The 21515-nt window shown below is 43.4% G+C and overlaps 1 protein-coding gene across 2 annotated transcripts in view; it reads right to left on the reverse strand.

Annotated features, from left to right (window-relative positions):
- Positions 1-227: 227 nt before the first annotated feature.
- The window catches only part of RNF169 (ring finger protein 169), a 689470-nt gene continuing 668182 nt past the window's right edge, over positions 228-21515 (reverse strand). For both annotated transcript variants that reach the window (XM_044072675.1, XM_044072676.1), the window contains exon 6: positions 228-1664. In XM_044072675.1, coding sequence (XP_043928610.1) covers positions 378-1664 — 1287 coding nt within the window. In that variant the 3' untranslated portion in view covers positions 228-377. The remainder of the gene's footprint in view (positions 1665-21515) is intronic.

Raw genomic sequence — 21515 nt, forward strand, 5'->3', positions numbered from 1 at the left:
TAAAGTGCAAATTATGGTTTAAACACACTTCACCAGTGTTTCTAAAAATCCCAAGACAGCAGATTTCATACCCGACACAAAGAATCCAAAAAGCCACTAGTCTGGCTCAGCTATTAAGCGTCTCTGCAATTCTCGCTAAAATTTTTGGTCCATGCTTAACTGCACTAAATTTTCTTGCACCAGTCTTAACTCTTTAGGCCAAGACGTATGATTTAATAACTGCCAGCTGGGGAGAAAAAAATCATTTAATCTGCATTAGATTTAAAACAATTCAAAAAACTGTGATGGAAATGCATGTAGTTCACATGCATGTATATAATTCTATGTATGCATCTATGCATAACAACCCATGTGTACTGCATACACACATACAGATGCTATTTCTTATTTGTAATGCTCCTTGAACGTATAGGGTACTCATCCCTACTCCCTTTATGTCTATTGATGGTGGTCCTTTCCTTGTTAAGCTTTTTGTTGACCTTCAAGGTTAGCTTGCAGTCTTCTTGCTCCTGACATGCTGTCAGGTGCACCTCTTCAGTGGACTGTTTCTGTCGTTTACCAGCAAGGCTCTGTTCCAAATGCTTACTTTTGTAACATCTTTTTTGGGCATGTCTCTGTGAAGGTGACTGCCCACCACTTATAATCCGAGTTGAAATGCATGGACCATTTTGTTTTTCAACAAAGTTAGAGCTATTTAAATCTTCACCATTTTCACCCTCTACCCTGACTGCAGATTTCAGCATATTGTTCTTTCTTGGTAAATGTTGTACTATGCAATTTTCATAGTTAACTTTACAGATTTTATTACTTAGGCACTTTTCATTCAAACTAGATGGCACATTACAAGCAGCACTAAATTTTAACATCGTGTCAGATACAAAGGCAGAAATAGGATGACCAGACAGTCCTCTACTGGATTCTGCTGTGGGTAAAGACTGATGAGCAGACACAAAATTATCTGGAGTTTTACTGCCTGTTTGCAAAATACATTTTTCTTTGCTTCCTCCTTTCAGAACATTGATGCCATGCCCTATATTACAAGTTATATTCCTGCTTTCTGGGAGAATGTTAGGTACATGATCCATCTCTGCAGTTATTTTTATAGCAGTGCAGTGTGAAGGTTGGCAAGTCAGCAGTTCTACATCTGAGTTGGACTTTGTTTGCACTTTACTTCGTACATTAAAACAGCTACTTGAAGAGGCAGGGTTGACTGAACAAATTTTAAATTCCTCATCCATGTCAGAAGTAGAAGTCAGAGTAGCTTTTGAAGTTGTACTTTCAACATGACGATCCTTTAAAATCTGTTCCCATTTCTTTAATATTTTAGGACTGGCTTCATACGATGTTGCTTTCTGAAAACTGCGGTTGAGATTTCTGGGAGATGATTTTACAATTGTTGGGTTCAATAGCCTGCCATCAGGAAGTCTTTTTGGAGGGGTACATGGTGAGCAGACAATGGGCTTAAAATGGTTGAGCTCTTCAGAGATACTGTCATTACTGTCAGGACTAACAGAACGCTCTGACTTTTGAGGTACAGTGGCTAGCACACAACTTCCACCTAGTCTTTTCTCCAATAATAGATCTGGAGCAGAGAAAGAACGATTATTTTCTGTTGATAGTAAAACTCCCAGTACAGCACCAAATGTGTTTGTTACAGAGCCAGTCTGTAAAATAAAATATGTAATTGAGAAAGTCATTTTCAAGAAATTCACTTTGACTAATATAATTAAAAAGACAAAACTGTGTGTGTGATTTACTTCTAACCACGTAACAGCTAGATTAACGTACAGTTGTGTAAAATCTTACCATAACAGTAGATGTCCTTTCATTCACTGTTGCAGTACTCTTAACCTCTGGCATTCCCTGCCTTGGCAGTCCAATGTCCGGCCAGTATACTGTTACGGCTGTTAGGACTTAAACCAGCGGCTGCTTCTCAAACAAATGTTTATTATCAAGAGGGGCATCCATCAACTTAGCCTTGATATCAGGCAATGGTTGAAGTCACAGCCAAGAATATCTCCTCATCATTGAGCCAAAAGCAGCAGCCCTAGAAGAGGAATTTGCTGCATCATAACTATACATGACAGAATGATGAACCATCTGAGAGGAAGTCCTTAACAGGGAAAGAGAAGAAGATTTACCTTCAGAATCTGGGAGATCAGAAATAACCTGACAAGCCTGAGAAAGGAGAACCAACACATACCTGGATATATGGGTCTGACAATTAATAGCCCTAAAAGCCAAGGTAGCCAAGGTGTAAACCTTCTCACCTAGCCTTTCCATGGTTCGGCTACCTTTATCAGAAGGCAGTAATTTGGGCGAAGGAAGGAAATGAGAGGGCTTTCCAGACGCTAGACAACACTGAGTGGTCAAGCAGCAGGACAAAAAGTTACAGTTTTCAGGCACCCTATAAAAAGTACAGTTTTGTACCTACCATAAATGTAGATGTCCGATAGATATGCAACTGCAGTCATAACATATGGGTTGTCCTGTCTCAGGCAGCCCTCGGTCGGCCGAATTCCAAAGTCTGGGTCCGGCGTCGGCTGGTATCGCCTCCTCTCCGACGTCAGCACGGCTGGAGTATAAAGGCATCGGCCGACGCCATCTTCTTCAGTGTTTCTTGCCCCAGATGCCAGGTGCCCTCCTAGGAAGGCTAAATTTGGTGAATGGAAGAGAATTCCATACATGTACAACAGTAATAAACAGATACACCATGGGGAAACCCCCAGCTAAAATAGATAGGGAAAGTGGACCCATAATAAAGGATGTAGAGGGGCAGGAGGGTGGGAAAATCCGACTGCAGTTGCATATCTATCGGACATCTACATTTATGGTAGGTACAAAACTGTACTATGTCCTTCAAGAATGCAACTGCAGTCATAACATATGGGTTGAATACCATAGCTAAGCTGGGGGTGGATGGAACTAAGAAAAAGAAGGAGTAGCTAAAATGCCCTGCAGGACTGCCGAAGCAAAGCCTGCTCGGGATCTGGAGTATAAAGGCAGGTTGTAGTGTTTGGTAAATGTATGCACGGAGCTCCATGTAGCAGCCTCTAAAATGTCCTTTGTAACCACACCTCTAAGGAATGCTGTGGATGTGGCTATAGCTCTGGTGGAGTGTGGCCTAATATTGGTAGGCACACCTTTTCCGTGAAAAGAGTAGCAGAATCTGATGCAGTGTCCAATCCATTTGGAAATAGTTTGCTTGGAAATAGCTTTTCCCTGTAGTCCAGCAGCATAAGCTACAAACAAGTTGGTCAGACTTTCTGGTGGCCTTAGTTCTGTCCAAGTAGTAGTGTAGTTGCCTGTGAATGTCCAAAGTGGGCAGCAAAGCTTCCCCTTTGTTTTGAGGTTTGGGGAAGAAAGTAGGCAGGTGAATGGCTTGATTTAGGGACACACTGGAAATTACCTTTGGCATGAATGAAGGATTGGTTCTTAGAGAGACTCTGTCCTGATGGAAAATGAGGAAAGGAGGTACTGCCATGAGTGCCTGTATCTCCAAGACTCTTCTTGCTGATGTGCTTGCCAATAGGAACACCGTTTTCCATGAGAGGAATTGCATTTCTGAAGTTGCTGCTGGTTCAAAGGGAGGAAAAGTTAATTTTTCCAAGACTAAATTGAGGTCCCATGCAGGCACTGGTGGCTTCCTGGGAGGTTTTAAATTCTTTATTCCCCTTAGGAACTGTCTTAGTACAGGCTATGAAAACACAGGTGGATCACAGTTGTAATTTGCTGAGATTGCTGAGGCATGAATCTTTATGGAAGAATATGATAGTCCAGAGTGAAACATTTCTGCCAAGTATTCCAATATCTGAGGTATATTCAATACTGCTGTATCCAGACCTCTCTTGGTACTCCAGATGATGAATCTTTTCCACTTGGCTGAATAGGTCTTTCTAGTGGATGGTCTGCGGGCTTCCAGCAAAATATCTTGAACTGTTTTGGAGAGAGAAGTGTCAGAAGGTGTCATGTTAACCTCCAGGCTGTCAGATGCAATGTTTTCAGGTTTTGATGAACTGTCCTGTACTTGTGTTGTGTTAGAAGCAGAGGCCATAGGGGCAGAGGCCACGGCTTGGTCCGAGTTATGCTCAAGAGCAATGGGTACCAGTGTTGCCTTGGCCAATCTGGAGCTATCAAAAAACCCGTTGGTTGTTCTGCCTTGATCTTCAGTATCACCTTGGCCAGTAGTGGTAGAGGAGGAAATGCATAGATTGCTAGGGATTTCCAGCTGAAGGAGAGAGCATCCGTTTTCCAGGCTTGAGGATGATGAGTCCTTGTACAGAACTTCTTTAAGTGATGATTCATGTGAGAAGCAAAGAGATCTATGTCCGGTCTTCCCCACGCCCTTGTTATTTGTGAAAATATGTGGGGGTGCAGCATCCATTCGTGTGGGTCCAAGAAAAGCCTGCTCAGCTTGTCCACCAGCACATTGTCCTTGCCTGGTACAAACTGGGATTGTAGATGTATGTTGAGACTTATAGATTTTTCCCAGAGAATCACTGTCAGTCTGCATAGGGGATAGGAATGAGTACCTCCCCGCTTGTTTATATACCACATAACCGTGGTGTTGTCCGTCCTGCTTGTTTATATACCACATAACCGTGGTGTTGTCCGTCCTTATTAGTAAATGTCCTTGTTGAAGTGATTTTTCGAAGATCTCGATTGCATGTATCACTGCCAACATTTCTTTTTGGTTTATGTGCAGATGCCTTTCCTTTGGTGACTACTGACCTTGAATGCATCTGTCCTCCAAGTGCGCCCCCCATCCATGGTCTGAGGCGTCTGTTGTAATCATTTGGCCTGGTTGAGGTTTGTTGAAAGACATGCCTTTGTTTTGCTGACTTGCTTGAGCCCACCACATAAATTCTCTTTGTAGACATGGAATGAGTGGGATTATGTCCTCTAGGCTTTGGCTGTGTTGGGACCATAAGCTTCTTAAGTACCACTGCAGCTTTCTCATATGAAGTCTTGCCAAAGGTATCAAAAGAATGCAAGATGCCATAAACCCCAGAGCCTACAGGATTTTCCTTGCAGTCAACTGGTGGAAGTTATGCTAGGCCTTTGAAGTATTTTGGTAACTCTGCTGTTGTTTTTCCTCTGTGAGATAGGCCATCTGTGCTGCTGTGTCCAGCTTGGCTCCTAAAAGTCTTGATTTCTGTATGCTGACTGTGTATCCCAAGGCCTGAAGTAGTTGAATGACATAGTCCAAGTTTGTCAGCAAGGTTTGTTTGTTGTCTGCTTGTATGAGGCAGTCGTCCAGGTAGGGATATATTTGAATTCCCTGGAGTCTGCAGTGTGCCACTACTGATGCCAGGCATTTCGTGAACACTGGGTGAAGTAGATAAGCCAAACGGCAATGCTGAGAATTGATAATGCTCTGTTCCTGCAAGAAATCTGAGGTATCTTCTGCAGCTTTGTCTGATAGGGACATGCAGGTATGCCTCCTTGAGGTCCAGAGTCACCAGCCAAAACCCCTTGCCCAGCATGGGAAGGAGTTGCTGCAACGTCAGCATTTTGAATTTTGGCACCATGAGATACGTATTTAGAATAGCCAAGTCCAGTATAGGTCTCCATTTGTTTTCCTTTTTTGGAACAAGGAACAGTCTTGAGTAAAATCCCTGGCCTTGTTCCTGAGGAGGTACCTTTTCTATTGCTTTTATGTTTAACAGCTTTGTAACTTGAATGAGTGCTTCTGCCCGCTGATGAAGTGGCAGATTTGGCATGCCTTGTTTTATTGGCAAGGTATGGAAGTGGAATCTGTAACCCTTGTCTATCAAATTCAGAATCCAGCTGTCCTTGGTTAAGATGTGCCAGTTTTTTGAGAATAAGGATAATTTTCCGCCCAAAGGTGCTTCTCTCTGAGCCCTGGTGGGCGGTATGAAGGTCAAGTCATTGTTGTTGTCCTTGTGGTGTGGCAGAACTGCCTGAGCCACTTCTTTGATTTGGTGGTTGCCATTGGCGTCCTCTGTAGGAGCCTCGGTAGTGCCCTCTACCTCGGCCACGCCTGTTTTTCCCTCTTTGAAACTTGTCAGTGTCCGGAAAGGACCAATTTTTTGAAGGCCAATTCCTGCTGAATCTAGGAGGCTGAACCTCGAGGAAATCTTTGACTGTTTGTACAGATTTAGCTTTTTCCTCAATAGATTTCAACACTTCTTGTGCATTGGCACCAAAAAGTTTCTGCTTTTCCAAAGGTGCATCAAGTAGCTTTACCTTAACATGGTCCGGGAGAGGCTGATCTTTTAACCAAGCATGTCTACGAATCACAGCTCCAGTCATAGCTGCCCTACATGTAGCTTCCAATGCATCATAACCACACTGAAGAAAATGATTGCTAACCTGCTGAGTGTTATGTACTAAATCCTGCAATGCCTTTCTATCTGTAGGCTCAGGAGAAGCTAGTTTTTTCTGTAAGTCATCCAGTAAAGAATCCTGGAACTGAAACATGTGAAATAGGCAATTAAGTGACCTCATGGCAAGGGTAGTAGAGGTATAAACTTTTTTACCCCATCTCTCCAGGGATCTAGCTTCCCTATCAGCTGGCAGAGGATTCTTGGCTGTGGAAGTGGCCACTCCCTTGGGACCCTGTGAAATATTTTCCAAATCCACAGAATGGGCCTTAAAGAGGTGCTTGTGGGATTCAGGGACCCTATAGTATCTGTCTGGCCTGACAGGAGCAGGAGGTAGAGAGTCGGGGTTGGCACTGGAGTCGGACAAAACATCATCCAGGACATCCATAACAGGAGGGATAGCCAAGGGCCTGTGCTGTGGTTCCTTGAGAAAGGTACGTAACCTTTTCTTAGAATCAGAAAATTCCTGTCCCTGCCATTTAAAATGTTCCTTCATGGAGTGAAGTACTTCACCAAACGAAAAATCCTCAGGAGGGGAGGCAGAGGGAATAGACTCCTCAGCATCTGAGTCTTCATAGGTTTGGAAGGATTCTTCTTCTTGGGTATCTGAATGCTCAGAATCCCCAGAGGCTTCCTCTGTAGAGAGGTTGTCGGCCTGCTCTGTCCTAGGTCTTTTCTCTGCAGGTGGCTGACAGCCTCTGTCAGGATGGGGCTGAGACCCCCTGATAAGGGAAATTAAATCTGCAGCAAGAGACATGATCTGCTTCTCAGCAGAAGGGGCCTGGGAGGTAGGCTTAGGATGGGCCTTGGCCTGGCTGGCGGCCTTAGCACGTGCAAAGGCTTTGATTGACATGGATACAGGAGGCCTAGCGGCCCCACGTGCAGGTGTAACCTTGTCCACGGGAATGGTGTCGGGTAGATCCCGAACTTCGGTTTCTGGGGGAAAATCAGCAACCGGCACCGGTGCAGGTTCGGAGACCGAAGGCAGAGTTAACTCTGTGTCGTCGGTCTGGAGCGGTTGAATTACCGCTTCCGAAGGGACCGAGGCACTAGGCTTTGAAGGAGAATCGGAGGAAGACGCGGGCCGAGGATGTCGATCCCGGTCCTTACGTTTTTTGGAAGACTGAGTAGTCGGGAGTTCCGACGGCATGTTATAAGCAAAGGATACGCCGAAAAACTCCTCGGCAAATTCTGCCCGGCGCCTGAAAGTGCACTTATTAAAGCAAGCACAGGCAGCACAGGCCGAGACGTCGTGGTCTGGGCCTAGGCAAGGGAGGCAATAAGAATGGAAGTCCTTATGAGGTATTTGTTTACCACAAGACAAACAATTATTAACCTTCTCAATTTGTTCTGACATCGGCTGAGGCAAGAAAAAATGTTCCCCAACGGGGTACTTAGCTTTTAGATGACTTCGGTATTGAAATTACAGGAGCTGACCGACCGGCACTTGCGAACTGCTTCTGCTTCGGGCACCACGCGGCAAGAAAGACTGAAGAAGATGGCGTCGGCCGATGCCTTTATACTCCAGCCATGCTGACGTTGGAGAGGAGGCGACACCAGCCGACGCCGGACCCAGACTTTGGAATTCGGCCGACCGAGGGCTGCCTGAGGCAGGACAACCCATATGTTATGACTGCAGTTACATTCTTGAAGGAAATCTGATCATGTTCCTTGGCAGCAGGGAGCACAGAATCAGGAGCTTTACAGGCATTGGAAAATGCATCCAACAAAGAAGCTAAAACAGGAGGGATAGCAGAAGGTTTCGGAGACTCCATCTGCAGCATTTCAGAGCACCTCTTATGGTTTCAGAGACCTGAGCAAAATCCCATTTAAAAATTTCCATCATCCTGGAGATTGTGTCCCCAAAAGAAATTTCTTGGATGGGAGTATCAAGACTACTAGATTCTTCTTCCTCTGACCCACAGTCCAAAGGACAAGGAATTTGGGAAGAGTAAGCAAGGGATTCTTCATCAGAATGTAACTCGTCCTAAGATGAGTCCTGCTCTCTGGACCTTTTAAGGGGGAGTAGAGGACCAAGGGGGAGCTGAAAGAGAAAGCCCCTGAAGAGGTTTTAATGCCATCTAATCATTAAACAAACCCTGAGTGAAGGCCTGCCACTCACTTTGTGGATCCCTAGAAACAGGACAGACAAGTTTAGTTTTTTGTTTTTTTTTCTTTAATGGGATGTCTGCCCTGTAAAACTTAGAAGGCTCTGACCCAGAACAAAATCTGAGGAAAACCCCTAGGCCCCTTGGAAATAATTAACCGTGGTTCCCCCTGACCATCCGAAATGGATGTCTGCAAATCCTCACTGGACGTGCTGAAAACCAGAGCCTTGCCAGCCTCCAACCCGGTTGCGGCAAAAGCTTCAGACAACAAAATTGGGTGAATCTCCAGATTCTCACCGACTTCGGGAGAAACATCTGGCAGAGGCTGGACAGTGGAAGATTCTGGTCTTGGTTTCTTAATCTTCTTCTTCCCTAATGGCTTGACCCTCAGGATGAGAAGTTCCTTCCATTGTATCCTTAGCAAGAAGGTTAAGTCACATATTCTCTAGATACAAAGCATGGGAAGAAAGCCTACTTTGCAGAGTCTTTGGAACAAAAGCCTGACAGACGGAGCAAGTTGTATGGTGGTGAAAGGCACCTAGGAAAAATAAACGCTGTTCGTGGCGGTCTTTATGGGGACTCTGTCTCCCGCACTGGCATTTACCCTTCCTGGATGGCATTAACCCCCAGAAGAAACAAAAAATCAAGAAAAAAATGAAACCTTAATGGGGCACTTATCTGCAATGGCTCGGAGACCAGCAAAAGGACATAGGCGTTCAAACAGATTATTGAGAGATACACTTGGACTGGCGGCAAAGAAGTTCTGAGGATGATATTTCCAGACATCACCTTTTGCCCTATGCCATGCAAAGAGCATACATGTGACGTATGGCATACCTTACAGCAACAGTAGGCCTTTGCATACTGGCTGGATGCCGGGCGGCTGAGGCAGAGAATCCCACAGGTTAAGAATACTGCAACATGTGAATGGAAGGACATCTTTATTAACATACTTCTACAGAACTTACTCAAGTTTAGTGGCGTATTGTTTAACTCGCTTACATAAAAACATTTATTAACATTAGCATTTCTGCAAAATATAGTCAAACTACCTATAATATACTGTGAAAGGGAGTACTGCATACTCATACATACATTAGTTTGCGGTTTTCATGTTCAGGGAGGGTGCAGAAAAACAGCATATATTTTAGACAAATTCTAGTTAAAATTCAAATTACTAGTGATAGAAAAATAAATTGTATCCTTCTATTAGTTCCAAACATATGGTATTTTGCATGGGCACAAAAGGTTAAAAACATGAACAAAATACATACTTAAGACAGTATAAAACAGATTTAGGCTGATACTTGTTAACTGTTGTAAATAAGTATTACTGATAAACACAAAACAATGAACATGACAACATTTTATAATACAGCAATATAATACAGCAACTAAGTTCAAATGAAAACAGCTTTCAGGCTAGAAGAAGATTATCCATATGTAGCCTAACAACTGATCAGGTAAGAAGATACTTATAGAAATTGGTTAACCTGGTAAAATCTGAGCATGCATGTGCAACGGCACAGTATTTGTTACAGTCTGTTCATGTTATCAGTTTGTATGGACTACTGGTTGTTGCCAAAATTTCTCAGAGCTTATTCAGTCATCCTCAAATACTTAGGGGATATGGACGGCAAAGTCCACTGTACTATAAGTTTGTGGGCTCTGCCCAGCACAAAAAAAAAAAAAAAGAAAATAAAGTAATAATAATGTTCCTTTGTTTCTACTTTGATTTTGAGGATGAATATATATATACACACACTGAATATATGGGTCTATTGTGTATGACCAAACTGCCCTAATGTAGCCCTAATGCAAAGCACAGACAAAATAAGATTAATCATATACAATAATGAAAACGATATAGAGAAAAAAACAAACACCATGATTTAGAAAGAGGAAAACCATTTTGTCTCTCGGTATTAAAATTAAAACCTCTCATAACTCTAATGTCAAATTTGTCTGAATAGTGGCAGTGTTATGGGAAGGTTGTAATGACATTAAGTTGTAGGGTTAGGGTTGGGGATAGGGACAGCATTAGGCTTACCCATTACTGAGGTGGTGCTGGGCAGATGTGGGTTGAGCTCCCCTGCCCTCTTTAGTAATGGCTGCTAAAACTAATGATGCCCCACCCCCAACCCTAACCTTTTATCTTATCATTAAAACCTTCCCGTAATACTGTCACTACACAACACAGACTCAGACACACAAACATTCACAAACACACAAACACAACACTACATCTATCCCCTAACCTAAAATACACAAACTCGCACAGAAATACACTACACCCATTCCTCACTCATCCTTGACCCTAAGCCTATCTCACATACACACACAAACACACACGTTCCCCCAACCCCACCTGTATCCATTCCATACCATCAACATATCCACTGTTCGGCCATCGGTATTCATCAACATTAAATCACACCCTTGTGGTTTGTCAAACAAACATACGTTTGGTCAAACGCAGGTGACCACATATATCAAAACTTCATGTTGTTGCACATGTAAGCTGTTGCACATGCAGTATTCTATGAACTGACATGCGGCAGACAATACCCACAAAGAAAACTTAACTGCTAGATTTTTACCAACACAGCATGATAAACTATCAACATACATGCCAATCTCAGTAGATTTCTTAATTTTCAAGAAAGAACAACCTTCTTACTGGGGTATCAGAGGTGACTGGTGGCTGCCAAGAAACCTGAAGGAGGAATAAAACAGTCTAGAAAAAGAGCCAGGTGTCATTCAGACATAAGGATCTTCCATGGCTTGAACTGGATAGGCTTCCTATACTGTCACGGATCTCAGACACCTCGAGAAATCCCTTCTTAGGCACTTAGGGAAGCAAAAGACAATTTTTTGTCTTTCTTCCCTGAACACTGTGATTAGGTGCAAGATTAGGGTGAATGGTGGAAAGGCATATAATAACCTCCTCTGCCACTGAAAAAAGGATGCATTCACTGCAGCCTCCTCCATAACCTATTGCACTGAGAAGATATGGGGGAGGACAGCATTCTCTTGGGTGGAGAAACCTCTGGGGATCCCACTCCTAGAAGAAATAAACCAGACATGGCTCCTGAATTCAAAGCCCCAGGAGTGTACTATAGGAGTGCCTCCAAGACTTTGTCAGCGCATTCACTTCCATAGGATATGAACCAACAAAGATGTCTCTGCCCGTGACGTGTTGCCAGACCTGCATCTTTGCTATACAAACACTGTAAGAGTGCATTCTCTGTATACTTGATTAGGTACCAATTTGGACTGAATTAGACAGTGTCTTACAAACAAGCTTTCCCTCCAAAGTCACCAAAGGACAACACTATTGCCCACAGCACCCAAACCTCTTAACTGTCCCCATTTTAGAGGAACATTCTCACTTACGGATCTGATTTAAGATATCCTTGTTTTTGGAGGTATTCTCCTATTTTCAGGCTTTATGCACTCCTTCATAGTTTTCTGAATCCCCATCATCACATGTGATTTTTGGAGTGATCTAGCACACAGAAAATCACACTACATGACCAACATACTAAAAGCTATAATAATTTAAAGAAAGAGGACACATCTTACAATTCCCTTTTTCTGAAGCAAAAATAAATGACTTGTGTAACAGAATTTTGTGATACAGTTCATTAAAGTCTACCGCAGATTGTACACCATCTCTTTGATAATGTGATTATATTTCCCTTATTTTTTTCACTCTGCTTTTAAATAAGTGTTTCTGAGCAGTATCCCACATTCCCACTGGAAACAAGAACGGTGTTATTTGGTATTTACATTTTATGCCAATTAGATGCCCAGAGTTTAGCTGGATGCTCCCATTTTTCAGGGCCCTTTGTTCCTACTTCCAATGTCTGCAAGTTGAGAAGTAGGACAGCACCAGGTGTCTGATATGCAGCCTTCTCTCTAGGAAGACCAGTTCCCATCGGCTGTGGAAGAGTTGAGATATGTTCCACACTCTGCAGGCAAAGGAGTCTGTTATAAGTACTTATGACAGGACTGGCTGAAGCAAAGAGAGACCCACATTTAAATGGGTGAATGTTCACTACTCCAGGATCTGACATCAATATAGGATATGTAAATGTATGGCGACATTAGACAGCCAATGACACCTCACAGTTCAATGCAATAACCACATTTAAAAGTGAGTGTTGCTGTGGACACCCACATTCAAAGACATAAAAATGCATTGCAAAGACTGTGATGGCTAGCAGGCACTAAAGAACCCCCCCCCCCCAACAAACACACACACACACACACACACACACACACACACACACACACACACACACACACACACACTGTAAGTAGGGGCATCTGTGGTGACAACTACTGCATTTGCAAGGACTTGGGATGAACTGCACAGTTAGGTTTAGAATATGAAGCCAACACTCCAAGTGAAACTTGCAAGCCCTGGAAAATTGTGTGTGCTATGTCATGGGATATGCCAGCTGTGACTACTGCACTTTTTAAATTCCACTGAAGAACTCTCATAACTTGACAGTGAGAAAGTACAGTTTTGTACCTACCATAAATGTAGATGTCCGATAGATATGCAACTGCAGTCCTGACATATGGGTTGTCCTGCCTCAGGCAGCCCTTTGGTCGGCCGGATTCCAAAGTCTGGGTCCGGCGTCGGCTGATGTCGCCCCTTCCCCGACGTCAGAGCGCCTGGGGTATAAAAGCGTTAGCTGATGCCATCTTCTTCAGTGTTTCTTGCCCCAGATGCCAGGTGCCCTCTAAGGAAGGCTAAATTTGGAGAGAGAGAAAATTCCAAACATGCACAGCAATAAAAACAAATACACCATAAAAGATAACCCCAGCTAGCTAAAAAGAGGGATTGGTACCTAAGGAATACCACAGAGGGGTAGGAGGGAGGGAAAACCTGACTGCAGTTGCATGCCTATCGGACATCTACATTTATGGTAGGTACAAAACTGTACTATGTCCTTCAAGGATGCAACTGCAGTCCTGACATATGACATATGGGTAGAATACCATAGCCAAGCTGGGGGTGGTAGGAACTAAGAAAAAGATGGTGTAGCTAACATGCCCTGTAGGACTGCAGTAGCAAAGCCTGCTCTGGATCTGGAATATAAAGGCAAATTGTAATGTTTGGAAAATGTATGCACGGAGCTCCATGTAGCAGCTTCTAAAATGTCCTTTGTAGCCACCCCTCTTAAAAAGGCTGTGGAGGTGGCTGTTGCTCTGGTGGAATGAGGCCTGATGTTAGCTGGCACAGTTTTTCCATGAAAAGAGTAACAGAACTGAATGCAATTTCCTATCCATTTTGAAATTGTCTGTTTGGAAATTGCTTTTCCTTGCACACCAGCAGCATATGCTACAAAGAGTTGGTCAGATTTTCTGTAAGTCTTTGTTCTGTCCAAGTAGTAGCGCAACTGTCTGTGAATGTCCAGGGTGTGCAAAAGTCTCTCTCCTTTATTTTGTGGATTTGGAAAGAAAGTAGGCAGGTGAATAGCTTGGTTCAGTGAAACCCTGGATACCACCTTTGGCATGAAGGAAGGATTGGTTCGCAAGGAAACTCTGTTCTGATGAAAAATGAGAAATGGTTGTACTGCCATGAGGGCCTGCAACTCAGATACTCTTCTTGCTGAGGTTATGGCCAGAAGGAAGGCTGTCTTCCAAGACAGGAATTGTAGTTCTGAAAATGCTGCTGGTTCAAAAGGAGGTAGAGTTAATTTTTCCAACATGAAGTTGAGGTCCCATGTAGGCACTGGTGGTTTCCTTGGAGGGTTGATGTTTTTTATCCCTCTTAGAAACTATCTTAGCAGTGGATGAGAAAATACAGGTGGATCAGTGTTGTACTCTGCTGAAATTGCTGAAGCATGTATTTTTATGGAAGAATAAGAAAGGCCATTGTGGAACATTTCAGCCAAGTATTCAAGGATATGTGGAATGCTCATCACTGTCGGATCTTGACCCTTTGTGGTGTTCCAGATACGAAATCTTTTCCATTTTGCTGAATAGGGCTTTCTAGTGGAAGGCCTCCGAGCTTCCATGATGATATCCTTTACCTTCTTGGAGAGTGTATCCTGATGAGGAGTCAAGGTATCTTCCAGGCTGTTAGCTGCAAGGTTTGTAGGCTGGAGTGCAGAGTTTTGTAATTGTGCTGTGTCAGAAGAAGTGGCCATTGTGGTAGAGGCCATGGTTTCGTGCGTGACATGCTCCTTAACAGTGGGTACCAGTGTTGTCTTGGCCAGTCCGGAGCTATCAGAATCACTTTTGGTTGCTCTGTCCTGATCTTCAGTAAGACCTTGGTCATTAACGGAAGAGGTGGAAATGCATATACTGTTAGAGTGTTCCAGTTGAAGGAGAGAGCGTCCACTTTCCATGCTTGAGGATGGTATGTCCTTGTGCAGAATTTCTTCAGTTGATGGTTGTGTTGGGAGGCAAAAAGATCTATGTCCGGCCTTCACCATGATTGTGTTATCTGAAGAAAAATGTCTGGGTGCAACATCCATTCGTGTGGATCCATGATGTTTCTGCTTAGGCTGTCCTTTCCTGGTACGAACTGGGATTGCAGCTCTATATTGAGTTTTAGGGAAAGTTCCCAAAGATTCATTGCCAGTCTGCAAAGAGGGTAGGAATGGGTACCTCCTTGCTTGTTTATGTACCACATAACTGTGGTATTGTCTGTCTTTATTAGCAGGTGGCCTTGATGCAGGAAGTGTTTGAAGGCCTCGATTGCATGTATCACCGCCAGCATTTCCTTTTGGTTGATGTGCAGGTGCAATTCTTTTTGTGTCCATTGTCCTTGAATGCATCTGCCCTCCATGTGTGCTCCCCATACATGGTCTGAGGCGTCTGTTGTGATGGTTTCGTTTGGCTGGTATGAGGCTTGCTGAAAGGCAGACCCTTGTTTGACTGGCTTGCTTGTGCCCACCACAGAAATTCCTTTTGAAGGCATGGAATGAGGGGGATCAATGCTTCTAGGCTGTGGCTGTGTTGAGACCATAGACTTTTTAGATACCATTGTAGCTTCCTCATATGCAGCCTTGCTTGCGGAATCAGAAGAATGCAAGATGCCATGAAACCCAGGGCCTGCAGGAATTTCCTTGCAGTCATCCGGGTTTACGCTGTCAGATTTTTGAAATAATCCGGTAATTGTTCTTGTTTTTCTTCTGTGAGAAAAGCCATTTGGGTGTTTGTATCCAGTTTGGCACCCAGGAAAATTATTTGTTGGGATGGAATGAGTCTTGATTTCTGAATGTTGACTGTGTATCCCAAAGCCTGTAGTAGGCGGATGACATAGTTCAAGTGATTTAACAATGCTTGTTGGCTGTCCGCTTGTATAAGGCAGTCATCCAGGTATGGGTATATTTGAATCCCCTGAAGTCTGCAATGTGCAATTACTGATGCCAGGCATTTCGTGAATACTCTGGGCGCAGTAGATAAGCCAAAGGGCAATGCTGAGAATTGATAATGCTCTGAACCTGCAAGAAATCTGAGGTGTCTTCTGCAACTTTGTCTGATAGGGACATGCAGGTATGCCTCCTTGAGGTCTAGAGTCACCAGCCAAGACCCCTTGCCCAGCATGGGAAGGAGTTGCTATAAGATCAGCATTTTGAATTTTGGCACGATGAGATAAGTATTCAGTGCGGACAAGTCCAGAATAGGCCTCCATTGCTTTTCTTTTCTTGGAACAAGGAAAAGTCTGGAATAAAATCCTTGGCCTTGTTCTGTAAAAGGAACCTTTTCTATTGCTTTCATTTGTAGTAGCTTTGAAATTTGCTTGAATGCCTCTGCCCTTTGATTTGGTGGCAGGTTTGGCATGCCTTGTCTTTTTGGTAATGTATGAAAATGGAATCTGTATCCTTTGTCTATTATTTGCAGTATCCATTTGTCCTTTGTAATATTGTGCCAATTTTCTGAGAATAAAGATAGCTTTCTGCCCAAAGGTGCTTCCAATTGAGCCCTGGTTGGCGGGGTCAAAGTCAAGTCATTGAGATTGTCCTTGTGCAGTAGTTGCAGGTCCTGCACTACCTCTCTGGTTAGGAGGCTGCCATTGACGTCCTCTGTAGGAGCCTCGAGTTTGCCCTCTACCTCTTGCACGTCTATTTTTGCCTCTTTGAAATCTATCTGTGTCTGGAAAGGACCAATTCTTAGAAGGCCAATTCCTGCTGAATCTTGGTGGTTGAACCTGGAGGAAATCTTTGACTGTTTGTACTGATTTAGCCTTTTCCTCAAATTTCTTTAAGACTTCTTGAGCAGTGGAACCAAATAACCTTTGTTTTTCCAGTGGTACATCCAGAAGCTTTGCTTTAACATGATCTGGCAATGTTTGTTCCTTTAGCCAAGCATGTCTACGTATGACTGCACCTGTCATTGCTGACCTACATGAAGCTTCCAATGCATCATAACCACACTAAGAAATGGTTGCTAACCTGCTGCGAGTTATGCACTAAATCCTGCAGCGCCTTACGATCTAGGGGTTCAGGCGAGGTTAGTTTTTTATGCAAGTCATCTAACAGATACTCTTGATACTGTATCATATGAAATTGACAATTTAATGCTCTCATAGAAAGTGTGGAAGAAGTATACACTTTTTTACCCCATCTCTCTAAAGCCCTGGAATACCTTTCTGAAGGCAGTGGATTCTTAGCAGTGGTGGTTGTAACCCCTTTAGGGTCCTGGGAAATGGTTTCTGGGTCAGCAGAGTGGCCCTTGTAAAGAAATTGATGTGTGTCTGGGACCCTGTAGTACCTGTCTGGTTTGACAGGAGCCGGGGGGAGGGAGTCAGGGGAAACACTTGACTCAGAGTACACATCTTCTGTAACATTTAATACAGGAGGAATGGCCAAAGGTCTATGCTGAGGTAAATGAATAAAAGTCCTTAACCTCTTCCTAGAGTCTGAGAATTCCTGGCCTTGCCATTTGAAATGCTCTCTCATGGAATGAAGGGTTTCCCCAAAGGAGAACTCTTCTGGGGGGGAGGCCGAGGGAATAGATTCCTCTGCATCAGAATCCTCGTAGGCTGGAAAGGCCTCCTCCTGGTAGTCTGAATGGGCAGAGTCACCTGAGGCCTCATCAGAGGACTGGGGATCTACCTGCTCAACCCTGGGCCTTTTGCCTGATGGTGGTTGAGAGCCCCTGTCTGGATGTGGCTGCCAGCCCCTGATTAAGGAAATAAGGTCTTCAGCTAAACTTAAAATTTGTGAACCAGTAGTGGATCCCTGAGAAATAGTCTTATGAGGGAGAGATTTTGGCTGCTTAGCAGCTTTTGCATGTGTAAAAGCCTTAGTGGACATGGACACTGGAGGCCTGGCTGCCCCACATGCTGGAGTAGTTTTATCAACAGAAATGGTGTCGGATATTTCCTGAGCATCGGTCTCGGAAGGGAATTCCATCACCGACACTGCGCTGGCCTCCGGAACCGACGTTACCGGTTGTGCGGTGTCGTCGGTTGGAAGCGGTTGAGATTCGGCTTCAGCAGTGACCGAGACACTCACGGTAGGCCTAAGCGTGGTGTCGGCCGAAACCGCGGACCACGTGTGTCGGTCCTTATCCTTCCGTTTTTTGGGTAAATGTGCTGCCGGAAGCTCCGACGGCATGATATAACAGAAATCTTCCCCAAAATATTCCTCTGCAAACTCTGCCTGACGCCTAAGAGTGCGCTTATTGAAGGAAGCACAGGCTGTACAGGCCGAGACGTCGTGGTCTGGGCCTAGGCAGGGTAAGCAGTAAGAGTGGAAATCCTTATGAGGTATTTGTTTTCCACAAGTTAAACAATTATTAACTTTAACAGTTTGATCTGACATCGGCTGAGGCAAGAAAAGGTCCCCAACGGGGTACTTAGCTTTTTTGAAGACTTCGGTAACTGAAATCACAGGAGCTGGCCGACCGGCACTTGCGAACTGCTTCTGCTTTGGGCACCACGCGGCAAGAAAGACTGAAGAAGATGGCGTCGGCTGACGCTTTTATACCCCAGGCGCTCTGACGTCGGGGAAGGGGCGACATCAGCCGACGCCAGACCCAGACTTTGGAATCCGGCCGACCGAAGGGCTGCCTGAGGCAGGACAACCCATATGTCAGGACTGCAGTTGCATCCTTGAAGGACATCCATGTTATCAATTGCTGATGTGAGACCCACTCCTTTGAGACGCACTGAAGCAGTTTCGGACACTGAAAATCTGAAGTACTGAGTCTTGTTACAGTATGATCCTGTCCATTCGAAGATGTGTTGAGCAGGACAGAATGCCCTGCTTGCATCCTATGAATATGAACATTTGAAAGTCCCATCTGGGACTGTGCAGCATCAACAGTGATTCCCAATGACTAGAAGAGACAGGCTCCCTCACATAAAGTAGACTGTTCCATGTTGGAGCAGCCCTGAACCAGTTACCTAGGTAAGGAAACACTAACTCCCCACAGCCTTTGATTTGTCGCAAATACAGACATACATTTGGTGAACATCAGTGAGGCTGAGATAAGACTTAAAAGTGTCCAGATTTGAAAAAAAAACAACTGCCACCTTGAAGCACAAAAACCTCCAAGACTCCTGAGTAAACCTGATGTATTGGTAGGTATCCCAGAGGTTCTAAGAACATTACCAGTCTCCTTGTGACAGACAAGGAAGAGACTGTGCCATGTTAATCTGAAGAGAATTTTATTTATTTTATTTTATTTTACATTTGTTGACCGGGCTAGTCTGGCTGGATACATGTCCATTTTCAGCAGAGGCCCGAGGAGAAAAGCTCCACTAAATACTAAGTACATTACAAATAAAATCACAGCGTTTAGAAGTAAAAAATTAGAAAATCATAACAACACACAGAATGCAAGATAGTTACAAAGAGAGGCACATTTCCAATGAGCAGTTAATAGAATGTTTGGGCATAAATCTATTTAGGCCACTCAAACTGAGTATGAACCTTCCTTTCTCTTTCCAGGAACTAGAAAAAGGCCTGGCATAGTAACCTAATCCTTTCTGGTCTAGTGGAATTTCTTGGATTCCTCTTTTCTGCATGAGGATTATGTTCTTGCTGCTCTCCTTTAACTTGGTGAGATACTTGAAAATGGGATACAGAAGGGCAGGGGAAGCGTGTGGAATAAAATTGTATAACCTCTGGATATTAATGTTCTCAGTCACTTGACCTGTACAATGGCCAGCCACACAATCAAGTTGAGGGACAAAGTATCTCAACAACTGCCTCATAAACAGGATAGTCAAGCCAGGTTTCAGGGACTAGACTGCTGTTCTTTTGAGGGAGGATCATAACACCTGCTGTTTCTGAGTGTTACCACCTCTGAGCTGGTAACCATTCTGAAAGTTTTGATCACCAAACTGATTCTTTCTGAACTTTGGATTATTTTGTTATTATTGGAAACAACAGACAAGAACTGACATGGGCTTTGCTGCAGTTTTTAGAAAGCAATATGAGGAGTTTGGAACTTTACAGCAACATTGGTCCATCTTTCCCCATGCTTTTCCGGTGGCTTCTACGAAGGGCTTAAAAAACCCTAAACTCTTTGAATGAGTACATTACAAAATGTCAAACTGGTGTCCTGGGTGAAGTCTGTAAAGTGCAACCAAGCGTGACTGTGAAGATATAAACCAGTGTGTACTACCCTTGCTGCATCTTCTGCAAAAACATAAACATATATGGTGAGGTTAGCAAAAGTTGACAAACTTGGACTAATTTGAACTCTGGCTTGTCATCAATTCTTCCAGTGTCTGGCTCCTTTTCTCAGTTTGCACTTACTGGAATCTTAGACTGTGAGGTAAATACTTCACTGCTCTCAAAAAAAAAAAAAAAAAACTGTGGAGGATGTTAGGAAAATGTATAACTGCAATGCAATATGTAGGCTTAGTGCATTAAAATATATAACTGCAATATGCAGGTTTAGTGTATTAAGGATTAAAAGGAGTTAATACATTTATTCTGCTTATTCTGTGTGAAAATCTGCAGCTGCTAGAAGCTCTGAAAAGAGAACAATGGATGTCTGTAAATCCACCATGGTCAGTAGAAAGTGTATTGAGGCCAGGACTGTACCTTGAGAATGTATCATATCAGAACTAGAGAAAGAATTGTGAGAAACTAAGGGAAGCTGAAACAAACTCAAGGCCAAGTTGTCTTTCCTCAAAAAACATGTTTTTGCAAGACAGCAATTATTTGACCATGTCAGCAGCAAATCTAATAATAGCATCTTTCTGTGAACTTGTAGAAAACTGTATAAAAACTGTAGGCTGAACTATGGAAAATCAGACAAACCTTGTACCTACATGCTTTGTCTCCTTGCTGCAAGTAATAAAGGGTGCCTTGCTTGAACCTAACGTGCATTGATATTTGTGTTTTCCTTTACAGATGTATAAATGCAAGTCCCAAACTTGTTGCCCAGGACTCTGCAACTTCATATCCAAGGGATGAACAGCAGTGCTCTGTGAAGTAGGAGTCTTTTTAAGGGTTACTACAGCAACAATAGAATCTGGCTTGGGAATCTCTAATTAGCAGACCCAGTCCTGAGGAAGGAAAAAAATTCTCTTGCCTACTTAGTGCATGTACCACAATACCAGGATTATTTTTCCATGCAGGTTTTACCACTAAGTGTACCATCCTGTCAACAGGCTAGACCACCCATTAAAAAAAAGGTTAAAAGAGGTGAAAGACTTCCATAATCTCTCTTTTCTCTAACACTGTTGGAAAAGATTGGAACCTGCTTCCCTCTGAACTTTCATCTATTCCCTCAAAATCTCCTTTTAAAAAGAAACTCAAGTTATACCTCAAAACACAATGGCTGTGCCCCTGTACTAATCCTGACTAACTTTATTTCTTGACCCCTGACTTTACTTCACCCCTGACTTTACTTCACATCTGCAATTTCCCAATTTCTATGTCAAATCAGCATCCACTGACCTATAACTCCTTCTTAATAACTAAATGTACCTACTTTTCATCTTATTTTCCTATATCCCACTCTCTGTACATGCTATTGTATTCTCCATGTATGACATGTTCTACAATACTTTTGTCATTCCATAACTATTGTACTATTTTTTTTTTTAACTTCATCACTAGTATCAATG

This window comes from Protopterus annectens, chromosome 5.part0 (genome assembly GCF_019279795.1).
Source record: "Protopterus annectens isolate FY-2018-M chromosome 5.part0, PAN1.0, whole genome shotgun sequence".
Taxonomy (NCBI): domain Eukaryota; kingdom Metazoa; phylum Chordata; order Ceratodontiformes; family Protopteridae; genus Protopterus; species Protopterus annectens.